The sequence below is a fragment of the Salmo trutta genome, chromosome 13 (assembly GCF_901001165.1).
Source record: "Salmo trutta chromosome 13, fSalTru1.1, whole genome shotgun sequence".
Classification (NCBI taxonomy): domain Eukaryota; kingdom Metazoa; phylum Chordata; class Actinopteri; order Salmoniformes; family Salmonidae; genus Salmo; species Salmo trutta.
In genome coordinates, this window is record NC_042969.1 from 21,314,010 (window position 1) to 21,333,255 (window position 19,246).

The 19,246-nt window shown below is 40.6% G+C and overlaps 1 protein-coding gene across 2 annotated transcripts in view; it reads right to left on the bottom strand.

The window, feature by feature from the left end:
- The window catches only part of htr4 (5-hydroxytryptamine receptor 4), a 105,301-nt gene that overhangs the window by 45,979 nt on the left and 40,076 nt on the right, over window positions 1-19,246 (bottom strand). For both annotated transcript variants that reach the window (XM_029771407.1, XM_029771406.1), the window contains 2 exons: window positions 12,689-12,802; window positions 6,461-6,661 (listed from right to left, as the gene is read on the bottom strand). In XM_029771407.1, coding sequence (XP_029627267.1) covers window positions 6,461-6,661; window positions 12,689-12,802 — 315 coding nt within the window. The remainder of the gene's footprint in view (window positions 1-6,460; window positions 6,662-12,688; window positions 12,803-19,246) is intronic.

A 19,246-nucleotide genomic window follows, 5' to 3' on the forward strand; every position in this document is an offset into this window, starting at 1 on the left:
CAGAGCGTAGCTGAGAGATTTGCTTAATCTTGGACATTTTCGACATCACACATCTCTACCTCTTTTCCGGGAAAGTGATATTAGAGTGTACTTTTCATGATCATTCAATTATTTACAATGGGCAAAAGAATCCCTGAAATGGCGTCAGTCACAAATTGCTACTTGACTTGGCTGAACCCTCTGTCTGTGGAGCTTGAGAGGTTAATGTCCCAGAGGCCACACTTGACTTGCTCTTCCTCTTTCAGGGACTTCAGGTTACTATGGCAACGTGAACACACAGCAACCAGGTCGAAGCTCTCATTGTCGACGGGATTGCTTTCTGAGTGGTATTTAACTGATCGTTGACGTTTGACAGTTCAATTAATTCCTATTCCACTAAACAAAAAAACCTTGATATCGATCATTTCTTGCGTACGTCGACACCATTTCACTGTGTAAAATGACACAGGCAATCCTCCACAATGGATGGGGATTAGCTGAAACATCACATGAATAGTCAACAGGATTACAGCGGTGGCTGCCCGGTGGTGGGTATTGGGCCCCAGGTTTGTCATGTCAGCTTTGATACACAATGGTTATAAAGTTGTAAACCTCTCCCTCTCTGCATAGCCTGGTCTCAGCTCTGTTCTGTCTTGCCAACTCCTAAGATCGTTGTCAAAGGGAGAAGACTACTTTCCCTCTCTTCCAGAACGGACCTCACCAATGTAGTCGCTTGCCCCTGGCCTCGGTGTTACATTCCTGGAATGGGTTCATCACACCGTGATTTCTCATAGCAAGACTGGGGCTGCCTGCTGTAGCCCATTTCAGCCTGTATCACTGTGCCACACCACTGCCCACTGCAGTCCATTTCAGCCTGTAACACTGTGCCACATCACTGCAGTCCATTTCAGCCTGTATCACTGTGCCTCAGCACTGCCCACTGCAGCCCATTTCAGCCTGTATCATTGTGCCACAGCCCATTGCCGCACATTGCAGCCTGTATCACTGTACCACAGCCCATTGCACCCTGTATCACTGTACCACAGCCCATTGCACCCTGTATCACTGTACCACAGCCCATTGCACCCTGTATCACTGTACCACAGCCCATTGCAGTCTGTATCACTGTACCACAGCCCATTGCACCCTGTATCACTGTACCACAGCCCATTGCAATCTGTATCACTGTACCACAGCCAATTGCACCCTGTATCACTGTACCACAGCCCATTACAGTCTGTATCACTGTACCACAGCCCATTGCAGTCTGTATCACTGTACCACAGCCCATTGCACCCTGTATCACTGTACCACAGCCCATTGCACCCTGTATCACTGTACCACAGCCCATTGCACCCTGTATCACTGTACCACAGCCCATTGCACCCTGTATCACTGTACCACAGCCCATTGCACCCTGTATCACTGTACCACAGCCCATTGCACCCTGTATCACTGTACCACAGCCCATTGCACCCTGTATCACTGTACCACAGCCCATTGCACCCTGTATCACTGTACCACAGCCCATTGCAATCTGTATCACTGTACCACAGCCCATTGCAGTCTGTATCACTGTACCACAGCCCATTGCAATCTGTATCACTGTACCACAGCCCATTGCACCCTGTATCACTGTACCACAGCCCATTGCAATCTGTATCACTGTACCAAAGCCCATTGCAGTCTGTATCACTATGCCACAGCCCATTGCACCCTGTATCACTGTACCACAGCCCATTACAGTCTGTATCACTGTACCACAGCCCATTGCACCCTGTATCACTGTACCACAGCCCATTACAGTCTGTATCACTGTACCACAGCCCATTGCACCCTGTATCACTGTACCACAGCCCATTACAGTCTGTATCACTGTACCACAGCCCATTGCAATCTGTATCACTGTACCACAGCCCATTGCACCCTGTATCACTGTACCACAGCCCATTGCACCCTGTATCACTGTACCACAGCCCATTGCAGTCTGTATCACTGTACCACAGCCCATTGCACCCTGTATCACTGTACCACAGCCCATTGCACCCTGTATCACTGTACCACAGCCCATTGCACCCTGTATCACTGTACCACAGCCCATTGCAATCTGTATCACTGTACCACAGCCCATTGCACCCTGTATCACTGTACCACAGCCCATTGCAATCTGTATCACTGTACCACAGCCAATTGCACCCTGTATCACTATGCCACAGCACCACAGCCCACCATGTCTTCAAGGCACTATGCTTACTCTCTCTGTCACCCTTCATGACTCAGAGACATGTTAGTGAGGGCATTTCATATTTCATTGCAGGTCAACTGAAATGGAGCCACCAACTGTTAACAACATCAATAAATAAGAAGACTACCTGATCGGTCGGACTGCTGCACAAAGCTGACACATCAGAAAGAAAATAGTCACAGGCCAGTTTACCAAGTTCAGAGAGGCATCTTCCATCAGTCTTCCTTCAGAAGACGAGGATGTCTTGTGAGCCTGCCCTGTATCGCTTGAGTAATGAGTGTATTATGGCTCTGAAACAGCATGACTTCATTAATAACATGTTTGTGAGTCTAGGTTAGATGGAGTATGGTTGTGTACGTGTACTGTGCCGCTTCTTGTCTCACCTAGCCAAAACCGAGCCTGTCTGTCAGAAGGCCAGAAGCACAGCAGCCGTGTGGTTTGTTGACACCAGGCCAACCTTCTACATCTGTTCACCTGGCTTATTAAGCTAACTTTGGCCACCAATAGCTACTTAAAGAACGTACAGCAGAGCCTCAATGGAAAACAGATGGATCAACAAACCAGGCACTTAAACTTCAATTCCATGTGATCCAGAATTCTGCTGTTAGTAAATCGGATTTAAGAGTTTTAACAATCCATCATTCATTTGAAATGTTCCTTCTGGTCTTACGCTGGAAAAGGCCCACTGGACAGAAACTGGTTGAATCAACGTTACTTAGACGTAATTTCAACCCATCAAAATCTATGTGATGATGTTGAATTAACTGAATGGATTTGCAAAAAGTCATCAATGTAAGGCATTTAGTATTTTTTTCACCCAACTTTTAACCTAAATCCAATGACGGTGAAATGATTTGTTGAATTTACATTGAATTCACATTTTACATTGAATTCACAACTCAACCAAATGTAAATCAAAACTAGAAGTTGAACTGACGTCTGTGCCCAGTGGGGGGGCATTATAGGAACTTGTGTAAAACTCAATTCCAAGCTTTGCTGGCACCGCACAAATGTACATTATAGAGAAATTAACCTGAAGGCAAATGAAAAGCAGACATCTGTGCTGTAAGAGCAAAGACCAAAACGTTAACTACGAACACTTTCTTTCAACCCTCTTCTATGAGAAACAGATTGTCCATTCAGGGTCACTGTGCATTCTTTCCCTTTTTAAATACACCACTCTTAGAAAAACAGTACTGCTCATCTTGCCTTTCTATTGATCTGGTACAGAGATACAGTATTTACTGGAAGACCGCTCCATTAAGAACGCACATTAGTCTTTCTACACTCTTAGATAAAAAGGTGCTATCTAGAAAAAAAAGGGTTCTACCTGGAACCAAAAAGGGTTCCCCTATGGGGACAGCCGAAGAACCCTTTTGGTACCCTTTTTTCTAGGAGTGTAGCACTCACTGTAGCTATTTTGAATCCTTTTAGTTGGTATTCCCTCACAGACAAATGAACGGCTGTATGTCTTGAAGCTTTTCTCTTTCTTCTCTTGGCCAATGTCAAGGCCTTACTGTCACAGTACTATGTGGTACCAGAAAGACTAGGTATCGATAATAAAGTACAATGTATATTTGTTTTTAGGAGGAACAATACAATTTGCCTGTTCAAAAAGTAATGCTACACAGCCAATCTCTGAAAAATGACTGATTCTTCATCTTGTCAAAGATGCATTACGATGGCAGCCCCCATGTACTTACCACAAATTCCTGGTTTTGCTAAGTTTGCTGTATTATACATTGCTCTCCGTTACTCTTTTGGCATTATTGGCATTAGCACAGTATACATGATCCAATTCTAGCTCCAAGAAGCTGGCAATTTGAAAAAATGTAAAAGTAGCTTGTGCTGATTTACTGGCACATTGAAGCATGTTGCACGCCGTCAGTGGGTAGCGGTAAAACAATGACCTCATATCTGAATTTTGCCATCTTTATGCACGATCGCCATTGTTCTAGAAAGAGTATGGCTGCCTGTGCAAAAACGCGAGACTAATAGTATACAGTGAAGCACAGAGAGCAGGGATGTGTGAACTGATAACAGTCATCGACTATTCAACTGCAAGACCCCAAATCATTTGGTGGCTCACTGAAATTCCTATACAAAAAAACACAACAAGAAGGACAAGAAGACCATTTGGAGAACAACACAATGACTCCAACCTACAGTAAACACACCACACTTTCTAAAACACCGATAAATAGAATTTGAACATTTAAAGTTTGAGGGGCAGATTGGAAACATGAGATGACAGAGCCATTTGGATTCAGGGCAGTCCATGTTTTACACCATTGACATAGCTAAAATTGTTTTATGCACTTACTAAGTGACTGCCCAAAGGACTGGCAGGCGAGAGACCATTTCTGTTGCATGTTTCTTCCTCATTGTAAACACTTGCAATGGTAAATGGGTTGTGAAATAGCCAAAAATGAGCCTCCTGCAAGATTCATGATTGTAATAACTGTCTGCTAGCGGTTGTAGCTCACTGGAATTTCTAGTGCCTGACGCACGCAACTATTAATCCACACACTGGAGTTGTGTAACGTACAGAAAAACGTACTTCCCTTCACTGGGCATTGAGGAACGAAACAATGAATAAATGGAACATCTCAGCATTCATTCGTAAATAATAAAATCCAATTTTCACCTTAAACACAATACTTTTTCATATACACTCCTATCTCTAGGGAATGGTGTTGTCTCTAGGGATTGGTGTGGCTCTCCCAAAAATATGTAGAATGGGACGGCAAAATTCCATCTTCCATTAACATTAATGAAGAGTTATCAGTGGTTTAAACGAACAATTAATTGAAGAGCTGTCAGTGGTTTAAACTTAAAACACTTCTCTTCTCTGGGCTAAGGGGAGAGGTGGAGAGACAAAAATAAGAGAGGGAGAGAGACAGAGGAAAAGGCTAAATCCTCTCTTTTCTTTCTCTCTTCTCTCTCCATCCTACTGTCTGACCCTATCACCCCGGTAAGAACCATTCATATTGTAACATTGCTTTCATAATAATAACTGCAGGGGACAGTATGACGCAATCCTATCTATCGCTGCACTCAGAGCTCAGCTGTCGTAATCCGGCCCCCTCTGTTGATAGAATTCACTAATACTTAGCTCAGCATGGAAAGCACTTTGAACAAACTAGCTACTCTGCAATGCAGTGGAAGTCATGCATCCTATAGTTGTGTATGGTTAGAATCCTGAAAAGCCAATTTATACTTGATCCGGGGGTGTAGTCAGAGGCTCCATATGGAGGGTGTGACCAATTGTGGAGCCTCCGGAGGCATGCAGAGGCCAAATTGAGCTCTGTACTACATTGTAGCGTCCACACAAATGTTGTAACAATGTGGAGGGCTCTGTATGGCTTCGCATTGACATGATTGGTTGAAAGTAGGTGGGGGCGGGATGTCCTGAATAAACACAAACTCACTTCCTTGACAAATTCCTTGACAACTTACTTCACAACAACTCTGCTCAACAGCTGTGCACTGCTCCTTGAAGCACAAGAAGTATGAATGCCCTGACTTCTGCAAAGACGTATCACTGTAAATGCTGCACGGCCAACGCAGACGTCAGATTGACCATGCAGTTATTACGCTGACATGTTATCCACCATTCGACGTAAAGCCATGATTTTCCCAGCAGCTTTTTACAACACATATTTATGCATTGATTAATATAATAATGCATATTATTCCTGTAATTCTTTAAAAGCATTCTCTCTTCGTTTCCCATTCGTTTTCTTCATCAGACTCATTCATCATTTTAATGTGGTCAATAAGGATGATAATTAAAGAGGGTCTTCACTACAGAGGATTTGACATCTAAATAATTTATGGCGGGCACATTGTGTCTCTCCACACTACAGCCAGTCAGTTACTAGTGCTACTTACACACTCTGCACAAGTTTTGCTCTCCATCCACATCATTGAATAAAACTACAATTTTGTCTTTTGCAGCAAGACAAGACCAAGAACACACTGGTCTGGTGGGAGAGCTGAGGCATTGGGAAACTGGAACATGTAGGGAGGTGTTCGTATATGAGCCCAGCAGACGTATTATGTTATCATAAAGCTGGTCTCATACAAGTGCCATCATAAATCAGTTAATTAAATAGCATGTTAAAATGTGTTGATAGGTTGAGAGTGTTAGTATGATATTGAATACTATATCTACTGACTAAATGTTGACTGGAAGTATCTTTCCAAGCCAGGTTTTTCAGCAGTGGTGCTTACCTGTCCAAGGCTATGCAACACAGGTGTAATATGGAGGCTGTTGTCAACAGTACATCTAGAGATGTCCGGACCAGGCAGAAGGTTTCTCCATAAATCCAGTTCTGGTGGATCAGCTCGATGGCACCAAACGGCATCACCAGCACCGACACCATCAGGTCTGCAAAGGCCAGCGATACTATGAAGTAATTGGTCTTGATTTTTCTGGGGGAAAAGTGGAATGAGAAGTATCTTATTGACTATATATCTAAATATGATTGTTCACTTGAATCATAGGTGTATCATGAGAAGTATCTTATTGACTATATATCTAAATATGATTGTTCACTTGAATCATAGGTGTATAATGAGAAATATCTTATTGACTATATATCTAAATATGATTGTTCACTTGAATCATAGGTGTATAATGAGAAGTATCTTATTGACTATATATCTAAATATGATTGTTCACTTCAATCATAGGTGTATCATGAGAAGTATCTTATTGACTATATATCTAAATATGATTGTTCACTTGAATCATAGGTGTATAATGAGAAGTATCTTATTGACTATATATCTAAATATGATTGTTCACTTGAATCATAGGTGTATAATGAGAAGTATCTTATTGACTATATATCTAAATATGATTGTTCACTTGAATCATAGGTGTATAATGAGAAGTATCTTATTGACTATATATCTAAATATGATTGTTCACTTGAATCATAGGTGTATCATGTGGTAGAATGTATCGTCGCTGTTGAATGTAAACCTCCTAACTCTACTTTTGCCAAAAATACAGACGTAGGCTATATGAAAGCAGTAACACCTCAATGTACTCTGAACATTTCATGACTATAGGACCAGAAACGTTTATTCAAAATACTGTAGCTTTTGAAGTTTCGTAATTGTATGTTCATTAATGGAAAAATTTGGCCTTTTTATCTATTTCCTGAAAAGTTTCTGTTTTGGAGATGAGATGGTGACAGTATGTTAGAGGCATACTGTGAAAAAAAAAAGAAATAATTCAGAACACACTGAAGAGAGCATACTGTCGACTAGTGGTAAATGCACATAAACATACCATTTTATAGGCATGTCAGAGTCTGTACTGTGGTATGTACTAAACAACAACCATTTCTGAAGGACCTGTTACCCATGACGACATATTCACCATATTTAGCTAATGGAACAGTACTGTATAAGCATTCACTGTAAAGACTTTAAATCGCCACCTTGCAGTAAATATTTGTGATAACTGTATGAGACTGAGGAAAAGGCATAAGGACAGATAGAGAGAGACTCAGGGAGCGAAATATATGAAATAAGAATAGGTGAGAAGGAGAGAAAAGAGAGAGCGAAGAGGGAGGGAGGGAGGGAGGGAGGGAGGGAGGGAGGGAGGGAGGGAGGGAGGGAGGGAGGGAGGGAGGGAGGGGGAGAGAATCAGAGAGAGAGAGAGAGAGCGAGCGAGAGAACGAGAGAACGAGAATGAGAGAATCATTGATGTAGAGCCACCGGGTGAGCCGGTGGTGTGGCGGCGTCCCCCCTCTCAGTCTATTTGATATAGACCAGAGCCATGGGCCGTTAATGACTAATACAACTCTGGGTGAGGCAACCGCTCAGAGCCCACTCAGCTAAAAATAACTGACTGAGAACAGCTAACGGCTGTCGAATCAAATCACGTTGTCATTTCATGAAAACATGCAATAAAAGTTGTTTAACAGCTGTCTGTTAACAACATGCTTTCATGTTGATCAGAACATATAAAACATGACTCCACTGGCTTTGACTCAAAACTGGATGGACTATCGAATGAATGGAAGATCATGTTTGCATTGACGCGAAGGAATGAAATAAATCTGAAATTTGAAACATAAAAAGCTATATCATCTTGTCAAAGGGAGGGTAAATTACTGGAAACGTTGAAGGTTTACCAGTAAACTACCAGAATGTTGGTATCTTTCAAGGACTTTATGTAATCTATCACAATACATCTCGTGGCGCTTGTAAGTACTTCAGATTAGAACAGCTATGTCAATATGTCTTTGTTGTCAGTGTTTTGGATTTAAACTGATGGCAGTTGTAAAAAAAGTAAATATTTGGAAAAGTTGCAGAGTTAATTTAAAATAATGACATTGGTGATTAGATGCTTTTTTATTAATTAGGCAAAATGTCTGTTGGACCAGTGACATGATAAGGATGAGGAGAGAGAGAGAGAGAGAGAGAGAGAGAGAGAGAGAGAGAGAGAGAGAGAGAGAGAGAGAGAACATGGCAAAAACAGATCTAGATTGATAGTGTGGCATGATGATATAATGTCAATAAGGCCATTTCCATTTTTCCAGTTTGGTAATCAAAGGAAGTCACAGAGGTTGTCCAAATATAGGCCTGGCTCTGTGGCTCTGCCTCCAGCTGCGCAATGTCTTCAATTATGGCTAAGCAGTCTTAACTCTGATTTTACAGATGGTTGTAACAGGGGTGCTATTGAAAGTGCTGATGAATTCCCCAGGGTGGTGGAGGTACTGCTTCACGTCACTGTTATTCTGAGCTGCTGGGAAGTCTTGGTGGGCAGTGTATTGGCAAACGGGGGTGTGATGTGTGTGATTTGTGTGGTACAGTAGCATTTCATTATCAGAGATCATATCAACAGAACAGACGTGAGATCTTTTGGGAGCTGAACATTTTAATGAATGGGGATTTGAGGTTAACATTACCTGGTGCTGTCATTTCCTGAGCGTGTGCATGTGTGTGTGTGTGTGTGTGTGTGTGTGTGTGTGTGTGTGTGTGTGTGTGTGTGTGTGTGTGTGTGTGTGTGTGTGTGTGTGTGTGTGTGTGTGTGTGCGTGTGTCGTGTGTGTGCATGCGTGTCTGGGTTAAACTCTAAATGTCAAAATTACTTAAAATCTGAGGCTGAAAAACTGTCACTCTATCCAACTCTACATGTCTCGCAATTGAATACTGTCACTCTCTCTAACTCTACATGTCTAAATATGGAGAACTGTCACTCTCTCTAACTATAAATGTAACACTATTGAATACAGTCACTCTCTCTAACTCTACATGTCTCCCTATGGAAAATTGTCACTCTCTCTAACAATACATGTCTCAATATGGAATACTGTCACTCTCTCTAACAATACATGTCTCAATATGGAATAATGTCACTCTCTCTAACTCTACATGTCTCTCTATGGAATTCTGTCACTCCTTCTAACAATACATGTCTTCCTGTGGAATACTGTCACTCTCTCTAACTCTACATGTCTCCCTATGGAATACTGTCACTCTCTCTAACTCTACATGTCTCCCTATGGAAAACTGTCACTCTCTCTAACTCTACATGTCTCCCTATGGAATACTGTCAATCTCTCTCTACAAGTCTCAATATGGAATACTGTCACTCTCTCTAACAATACATGTCTCCCTGTGGAATACAGTCACTCTCTCTAACTCTACATGTCTCCCTATGGAATACTGTCACTCTCTCTAACTCTACATGTCTCCCTATGGAATACTGTCACTCTCTCTAACTACATGTCTCCCTATGGAATACAGTCACTCTCTCTAACTCTACATGTCTCAATATGGAATACTGTCACTCTCTCTAACAATACATGTCTCCCTGTGGAATACAGTCACTCTCTCTAACTCTACATGTCTCCCTATGGAATACAGTCACTCTCTCTAACTCTGCATGTCTCAAATGTGGAAAACTGTCACTCTCTAAAACTCTACATGTCTCCCTATGGAATACTGTCACTTTCTCTAACTCTACATGTCTCAAATGTAGAATACTGTCACTCTCTCTAACTCTACATGTCTCAATATGGAATACTGTCACTCTCTCTAACTCTACATGTCTCACTATGGAAAACTGTCACTCTCTCTAACTCTACATGTCTCCCTATGGAATACTGTCATTCTCGCTAACTCTACATGTCTCAAATGTAGAATACTGTCACTCTCAAAAACTCTACATGTCTCCCTATGGAATTCTGTCACTCCCTCTAACAATACATTTCTTCCTGTGGAATACTGTCACTCTCTCTAACTCTACATGTCTCCCTATGGAAAACTGTCACTCTCTCTTACTCATCATGTCTCCCTATGGAATACTGCCACTCTCTCTAACTCTACATGTCTCCCTATGGAATACTGTCACTCTCTCTAACTCTACATGTCTCAATATGGAATACTGTCACTCTCTCTAACTCTACATGTCTCCCTATGGAATACTGTCACTTTCTCTAACTATACATGTCTCAATATGGAATACTGTCACTCTCTCTAACTCTACATGTCTCAATATGGAATACTGTCACTCTCTCTAACTCTACATGTCTCCCTATGGAATACTGTCACTTTCTCTAACTCTACATGTCTCAATATGGAATACTGTCACTCTCTCTAACTCTACATGTCTCCCTATGGAATACTGTCACTTTCTCTAACTCTACATGTCTCCCTATGGAATACTGTCACTCTCTCTAACTCTACATGTCTCCCTATGGAATACTGTCACTTTCTCTAACTCTACATGTCTCAATATGGAATACTGTCACTCTCTCTAACTCTACATGTCTCAATATGGAATACTGTCACTCTCTCTAACTCTACATGTCTCCCTATGGAATACTGTCACTCTCTCTAACTCTACATGTCTCCCTATGGAATACTGTCACTCTCTCTAACTCTACATGTCTCAATATGGAATAATGTCACTCTCTCTAACTCTACATGTCTCAATATGGAATACTGCCACTCTCTCTAACTCTACATGTCTCCCCTATGGAATACTGTCACTTTCTCTAACTCTACATGTCTCAATATGGAATACTGTCACTCTCTCTAACTCTAAATGTCTCAATATGGAATACTGTCACTCTCTCTGACTATACATGTCTCAATATGGAATATTGTCACTCTCTCTAACTCTACATGTCTCCTATGGAATACTGTCACTCTCTCTAACTCTACATGTCTCCCTATGGAATATTGTCACTCTCTCTAACTCTACATGTCTCCTATGGAATACTGTCACTCTCTCTAACTCTACATGTCTCCCTATGGAATATTGTCACTCTCTCTAACTCTACATGTCTCAATATGGAATAAAGTCACTCTCTCTAACTCTACATGTCTCCCTATGGAATACTGTCACTCTCTCTAACTATACATGTCTCCCTATGGAATACTGTCACTCTCTCTAACTATACATATCTCCCTAAAGAATACTGTCACTCTCTCTCACTATACATGTCTCCCTATGGAAAACTGTCACTCTCTCTTACTCTACATGTCTCAATATGGAATACTGTCACTTTCTCTAACTGTACATGTCTCACTATGGAATACTGTCACTCTCTCTAACTCTACATGTCAACACAACCATAAAAAAAGCTCACATATTCCTACAGTAAGTATCCTTCAAAAAGTAGAGGGAGAATGAAATAGCAAAAGTGTCTCACGTTTAAGAGTTTAGCCCACACAGCTCTTTATGTATTGACTCTGGCTTGGTGGTTGACAGTCAATTATACAGTAGATATATTCTGGTCTGAAGTGAAAGTTGCAAAGCACAGGAGTGCTGAGGGATGATACTTTCCCCAGGTTATCAGACAGACTGAACAGTAGTTCAGCATCAGAGTGTGTTGTTATTCCATAGTGACTGCATGCCATGCTGCTCAACCACCAAGGGACTGGGGTCACAATCGACCACTCAGTAGGAGGCACTCTTTTAATGAGAAAACAATTACTCTATAATACTCTCAGAGCAGGATTATTCAAATTGGGGCTGACTTATTTAGTCTAGTGCAACTAGGTGATAAGGTGCTAAGCAGAAGAAAGAACATTATTTGCTTTGGCTAGAGCAGCATGAGAGAGAGGGAGAGGAGAGAGAGATAGTTAACCACACTGTCCTTTTCTGTTCACAAACACACACCGAGAGAGACAGAGAGCGAGACAGAGAGGGAGAAAGACAGTTCTAGTGAAGAAAGAGAGACAGAGACAGAGAGGGAGAGCGGGAGAGGAGAGAAAGTTAGTAAATTCAGAGACCACACTGTTCTGTTCACAGGCAGACAGACAGAGAGGGAGAGAGGGAAAGAGAGCTTTAGTGAAGAAAGAGAGACAGATAAAAATATATAAAAGAAATAGCTGTACTAACCTGAGCTGCAGACAGACGGACGGACGGACAGACGGACGGACGGACGGACGGAGGGAGGGAGGGAGCAGATCGTAGGGAGAGACTAACCTGAGCTGGCGGTCCTTGCAGACAGCCGTCATGACCAGGAGGTTCCCCAGGACACTCATGAGCATCACCAGGGACAGGAAGCAGATGAGAGCAATGCTCTTCGGCATGCTGTTGCTGTGGTTACGACAGGAGAGGGGACAACCAGTCAGTGAATATATAAAAAACAAGCCAAGATTAATAAGTGATTGGAAAGTTATTTAAATGTGGAATACATAACCTTGCATTTCTGAATATATACGTAAATGTCAACCAGACAAATTGGAACATCATGATACCTGTTACAATTAAACGTTTGTTTTGAAACTGTAATTTATAGTGAGTTGAAGTTACGTATTTGTTCAGAATTGCAGAGTGTACTGTAAATCAGCGGTTTCCAAACTCAGTCCCCCCCCCCCCCCCCTGGGTGCACGTTTTGGGTATTGTCCTAGCACTACACAGATAATTGAAATAATCCAAGCGTGATGATGAGTTGGTTATTTGAATCAGCTGTGTAGTGCTTGGGCAAAAAAATACAACTGGTTATGTCACCTTTGTCCCCATGGTAACATGACAGTGTGGGCAGGCATTGTCCAGAAAACTCTGCCAGAATCCAGGCTAATTTGTCATGTATGTAATACAAGGTAAGTAGCTGTCACGATAATGATTTAAAGCCCTCAAAATGATTTTTATGCTTGTGAATGTTTGACAATTGTAATACATTACTGTAATCCCTTGACGTTTGAGGTTTTCACACTCGAGGTTTTACAATCTACAGTATTCACACAAGACGTCACTCCTTACAGTAGTCACTCCTGGTAGTTTATACAGAAAATAGTAGAATACATGTATCAACCCAGCAGTACAGTATTTAAAAATGGTTCAGGTATCAGTTTCAGATCAATCTTATTTGCCAAATAGGAATGCCCACAGCATTACAAAATGTTTTGAAAGAAATGTATTACTGAACAAAACTATAAAGGCAACATGTAAAGTGTTGGTTCAATGTTTCATGAGCTGAAATATAAGATCCCAGAAATGTTCCATAGGCACAAAAAAGCTTATTTCTCCCAAAAAATTGTGCACAAGTTTGTTTATATTCCTGTTAGTAAAAGTATTTCTCCTTTGCCAGGATAATCCATCCACCTGACAGGTGTGGCGTATCGAGAAGCTGATTAAAAAGTATGATCATTGCACAGGTGCAGCTTGTGCTGGGCACAATAAAAGGCCACTCTAAAATGTGCAGTTTTGTCACACAACACAATACCACCGATGTCTCAAGTTTTGAGTGAGCATGCAAATGGCATGCTGGCTGCAGGAATGTCTACCAGAGCTGTTGCCAGAGAGGTTGTTAATTTCTATACCATAAGCCACCTCCAACGTTGTTTTAGAGAATTCGGCAGAACGTCCAACCGGCCTCACAGACCACATGTAACCACGCCAGCCCAGGACCTCCACATCCAGCTTCTTCACCTGTGGGACCATCTGAGACCAGCCACCCGGACAGCTGATGAAACTGAGGAGTATTTCTGTCCTCCTAGATTAGGGCCTAATTCATTTATTTCAATTGACTGATTTCCTTATATGAACTGTAACTCCTTGAAATCGTTGAAATTGTCACATGTTGCGTTTGTATTTTTTGTTCAATATAATTTCTCTGAGATGTAGCATCCCTTTGACGTCAGCTTATACAAGTATGTTTTAATCAGAAACCTTGTGAATCCAGTTCCTCTAGCATTACAACAACATTCAGGCCTAGAGGTGGCGAAAGATGTCAACTCAACATGAAACAAACTTCATCTAGGATTTGTTGTCAAAATGTCTTCCACCTCTTCCTGACGACAATTTACTTTCACGTACATTATCGCATTATTTTTCTAACGTCTAGTTGACTATGAAAGCAGACAAATTATACTGCCTTTCTTGATAGCTTTTTCATCTATCCTCTAACAAATCCAATATTGTTTAGTAAGTGTTTGATTTCCATTTTAAATGTAGTTGTCATATTCGAACCGCAACTAATATGACGCCACACTCTTAGAAAAAAAGGGTTCCAAAAGGGTTCTTCGGCTGTCCCCAATGGAGAACTGTTATGGGTTCCAGGTAGAACCATTTTGGCTTCCATGTAGAACCCTCTGTGAAAAGTGTTCTACATGGAACCCAAAAGAGTTCTACGTGGAACCAAAAAAGGATTCTGTAAAGGGTTCTCCTATGGGGTCAGCCGAATAACCCTTTTAGGTTCTAGATAGCACCTTTTTTATTTACGAGTGCATGAAGGAAGTCCTATAGTAAAAAGGTCCTAGCCAAACCCCCTCAGATGAACTGAGGTTGAAGCCTGTGAATATCAAGCCTTCTTACCGTGATGCAGCTACACGTGTGTGATGAAGACACCTGAAACAGTTGACCCTCAACCCTACAATTGAGCTATACGTAACAGGCAATCAGTCAGCAACAGGCACAATCAAAGTTCCAACTCCAGGGCAGAGGACCTAAGGCTCAATGAACACACCAGCACAGTAGTTTAAACTGCCACAAGACTAGAAATGTCACATGACGGCACTCTCCAGATATATATATATATATATTAAGTGTTCTTTGATTTATGTAAAAGCTTAAAGGCAGACATGCTCGGGTGATTGGGTGTTCAGCATGGTGGTCTTGAAATCTAAAAGAATCTCAAAAGCTCTCGTTTTAAAACCAGAATCTAACTGAATGACTTGTTAACCCACATACTGTTCTCAGACTACGGACAAGTGCAGGTGGGTACCCTGTCACAATCAACCGCAATATGGTACTTGGCATATTTCTTTCTTATTATCACACCTAAGCCAGAGGCGTTATAAAAATTCATGGGGAAATTATTTGGTTTATATTATCAAACCACAAATAGCCCCTTGGCCCTGCTGATGTCGTTGATGCAAATGGTTCATTATAAACAAAAGCTGTCGGGGCTTGAAAATTGAATTAGTGCTTCCTTTCAGCGGGAGTGTCCTAGCGACCTACTATGTAGACCTCTACTGCAGGGCAAAGTGTCTGTCTATCGGTCTGTCTGCTCCAAATATTCACTCACTCACTACTGCAATCAACCGCGGCAAAATGTGGTCAGAGCCACACAAACTGACCATGCTAATGTTCTACTGGTGTGACGTGGAGAAATTGAGGGCAGTACGTTCTCCTTAATTAAAAGTCCAATGCAGCTGTTTTTATCTCAATATCAAATCATTTCTGGGTAACAATTACGTACCTTACTGTGATTGTTTTTAATTAAAATGGTCAAAAAGAAACAAAGATAGCTTTTTAGCAAAGAGCAATCTCTAAAGCAAGAATGTTGCTAGGACTGTCTGGGAGTGGTCTGAGTGGAAAAACTGAAAACTAGCAGATAGGTTTGGAGCTTTCTTTCTTAATTGGTGATGTCACCAGGCAGGCCAAAACTCTATCCCACCAAAACAGGCTGGTCTTTTCAAACAGCTCTTACACTAGAAGGGCATTATCACCAATATCACAATTTCACGGTATTATTCCAACCTTATAGTGTGGAAATATATATAAAACACAGGAAAAAAATGGTTTTTGACAGCACTGGACCTTTAAGCTTAAAAGCTGTGAAGTAAAAGTGAATTTAAGCAGAGTTGTGTAGTTTGACAGAGAAATAACTGAAATATAACTGAAGTCATTGAATCAAAGGCTAAGTCCTTGTTTCAACATGAACCAACCATAGAAACTGTTAGACAAACTATCAGACGGAATCACTACCCTGTTTACTCATACAGAGAGATTTCTCACAACCTGTCAGGAACAATTTATGTCAATGCTAGCTAGGGTGATAAAATAATATAATATAATATAAACCCAACTATATTCCTCTAAAACAGACCAAATAATGTTTTGTCTACTTTCAGGAGTGTTGCTATCTGCACAACTCAATATATACAACTCAATATTTTCATGAATATGTTTATGAGAAACATCAATCTGGGTGGTCACAGACATTGACAGACAAAAACACAAGAAGGGTAATCTTGCATTTACAATAGAGTCGTGTTATTTATAGCTATAGTCAGACATAGTTTGACTTAATCCTTCATTTTTGTAACACGTAATTTTTTGTAAACAATTTGTTGAAAGTGCACCCAGGCTGTGATTTGAAGTTAAGTGGCCCCAGGCAGCAACCTATGTTAATTTAGTCCCAATGATTGTTTTCTTTTCAAAGACATAGCCTTTCTGTGAGACCCCTTTCTGCTTACATTTGCCTCTTGTGGCACATTTATGTTCACACATTTAAGTGATGGAGAATGCTTCAGACAAGTGTTATTCTAATTTCCTACTGTTAACTTTACCTCTCGTGAAAACCAAGTTTTCAAGCAAAAATTCTTTAGGAGGGGCGAAATAAATGAATGCATGAAATACAATTTGGTAGAAACATTTTAAATGTCAAGCACACCAGAGAAAATGTATCAAAATGCATGGTTCGGACTTTGGAGAGGTATATTGCTAAGCAGTTTTCTAGTTAAGTGATAATGCCTGAGAAGCCCGTGTCTGGAGGATATATGGGCACGTTATTGGCATTGTTATGTTGTCATGATGGAAAACCGTGCCAATATATCCTCCAGACACCGGCTTCGAAGGCATTATCACTTTTATACAACGGGTTACCAACATATTCAAATAATGATTGACATATTTTCATTAATAACTTTATTTTGATTCATTTATTCTTACTATTTTATCCCTCCACAAGATATAGTGCCGACACAAATCTAGGGTTGCTCGAGACGCGACCCCGTTGTTCAGTCTTTTTGTTCTTGTCTATAGACGCGACCCAGTCGTTCGTTATAAATGTTCCATTGCCATGCTGGCTGGCTACGTTTTTATCCCTGCTTGCTAGCTAGTCAACTACGGCTAATTTACAGTCACGTCAAAAAAGCAGCCAGAATAACAGCAAAGTAGCTGCTATTGCATTTGTTTAAGCTGTTTTCTAGTGACATTTATTTGGATACATCCTTTACAATGAGCTAATGAGGCACAATATCCCCTGGCATAGAAAATGTGCTCACTCGTCTGGACACTGTTGTTCAGAGAAGCTAGCCAACAACACAGCTACACAATCACTTCAAACTGAAACTGGAAAGACTGTAAATTAGCTGTGTTTTGTTTTATCTCCGCACAAATCTCTGCTATTGAAAACAAAATGTTAGTCTAAAAGAAATGTGAGATAATGTCTAGATGCTTTTTATAGTGGAGATCAAGTTTACAACTTCCCTGCCTGGGCTGATAAGACAGTGGATTGTGTAGTCCGATGGAACAGAGTAAATAGGTATTTTAACATCAAACTTAAATGAGAGATTCAGTCAAACTTAGTGTCTATTTGCTTAGTGTTATGATTGCAAATGTCAAGTTTGAAAGAGACACTTTGATTATTATATAATATTTCTTTTCCACACCAGATATAAACATACACACACGAACAAAAACTTACAGACATCCACAAACAACAACTACAACAACTACATCTCCTGTGCCCATCCCTTGTGCTGCATCATTGTTTGCCACATGGCCTTAAATTGTACAAATTAGTTTTTCTCAGTCACTCATGCTATTTCAATATCTCAATAATAAATAAATCTTCTTTTTTTTCATTGTGTTAATGATGTGTCACGAGTGTGTGTAGGACCGGACCAGAGCACAGCGTGGGTATCATTCCACATATTTGTATTTTTATGTGAAACTATGCAAGACATACAATAAACCATAAACAAAACAACAAACCATGACAAAGAGGAGCTAAATGCACTAACTCAAAAATAATTTCCCACAAACACAGGTGGGAAAAACAACTCCTTAAATATGATCCCCAATTAGAGACAACGATGACCAGCTGCCTCTAATTGGGAATCATACCAAAACCCCAACATAGAAAAAAGGAACTAGAACATAACATAGAAAAAAAACTAGATAAACCCCCTAGTCACGTCCATCTCTACCATAGAAAATAAGACCACTCTATGTTCAGGACGTGACATGATGGCAGATTCATTTCCTAGTATTTACTATATGTTTTTTAAGATGAGTGATGAGAAGAGAATCGTCCAGCCCATTGGTATCTCACTACACCCCCATATGACATGTCTTGAAATATGCAGATTAAATGTAAGTTTACATTGGAATACTTCTGAAAGACAACTTTCTAGGTCCACCCATAACTTTTGGACTTCATAACATTCCCAGAAGCATGAATTATTGAGTCATTATTAGTTTTACACTTAAGACATGACTCTGCTGTTGTGCTGTAGAATTTGTATAATACATTCTATACATTAGTTTATACTGGATTAAGCATACGTTTTTGTTAACTGTAACTTTGTTAGTTATGTTCCAACATTCCCTCCATCTTGTGACAAGATGGAGTTCTTTCAGTTTCCAATAGTTTATATATTTTTTTCTAAAAGATTGTCAGTTGGATATGCTCTCGGCAAGGTTTTGTATATCTTCCCTATCATATGAAAATATTTTTCCTGACTGAAATAAGATTCCCCTAAGGTTGCTCTGATGTCTAAAATATATCAAATCAAAATGTCATGACAT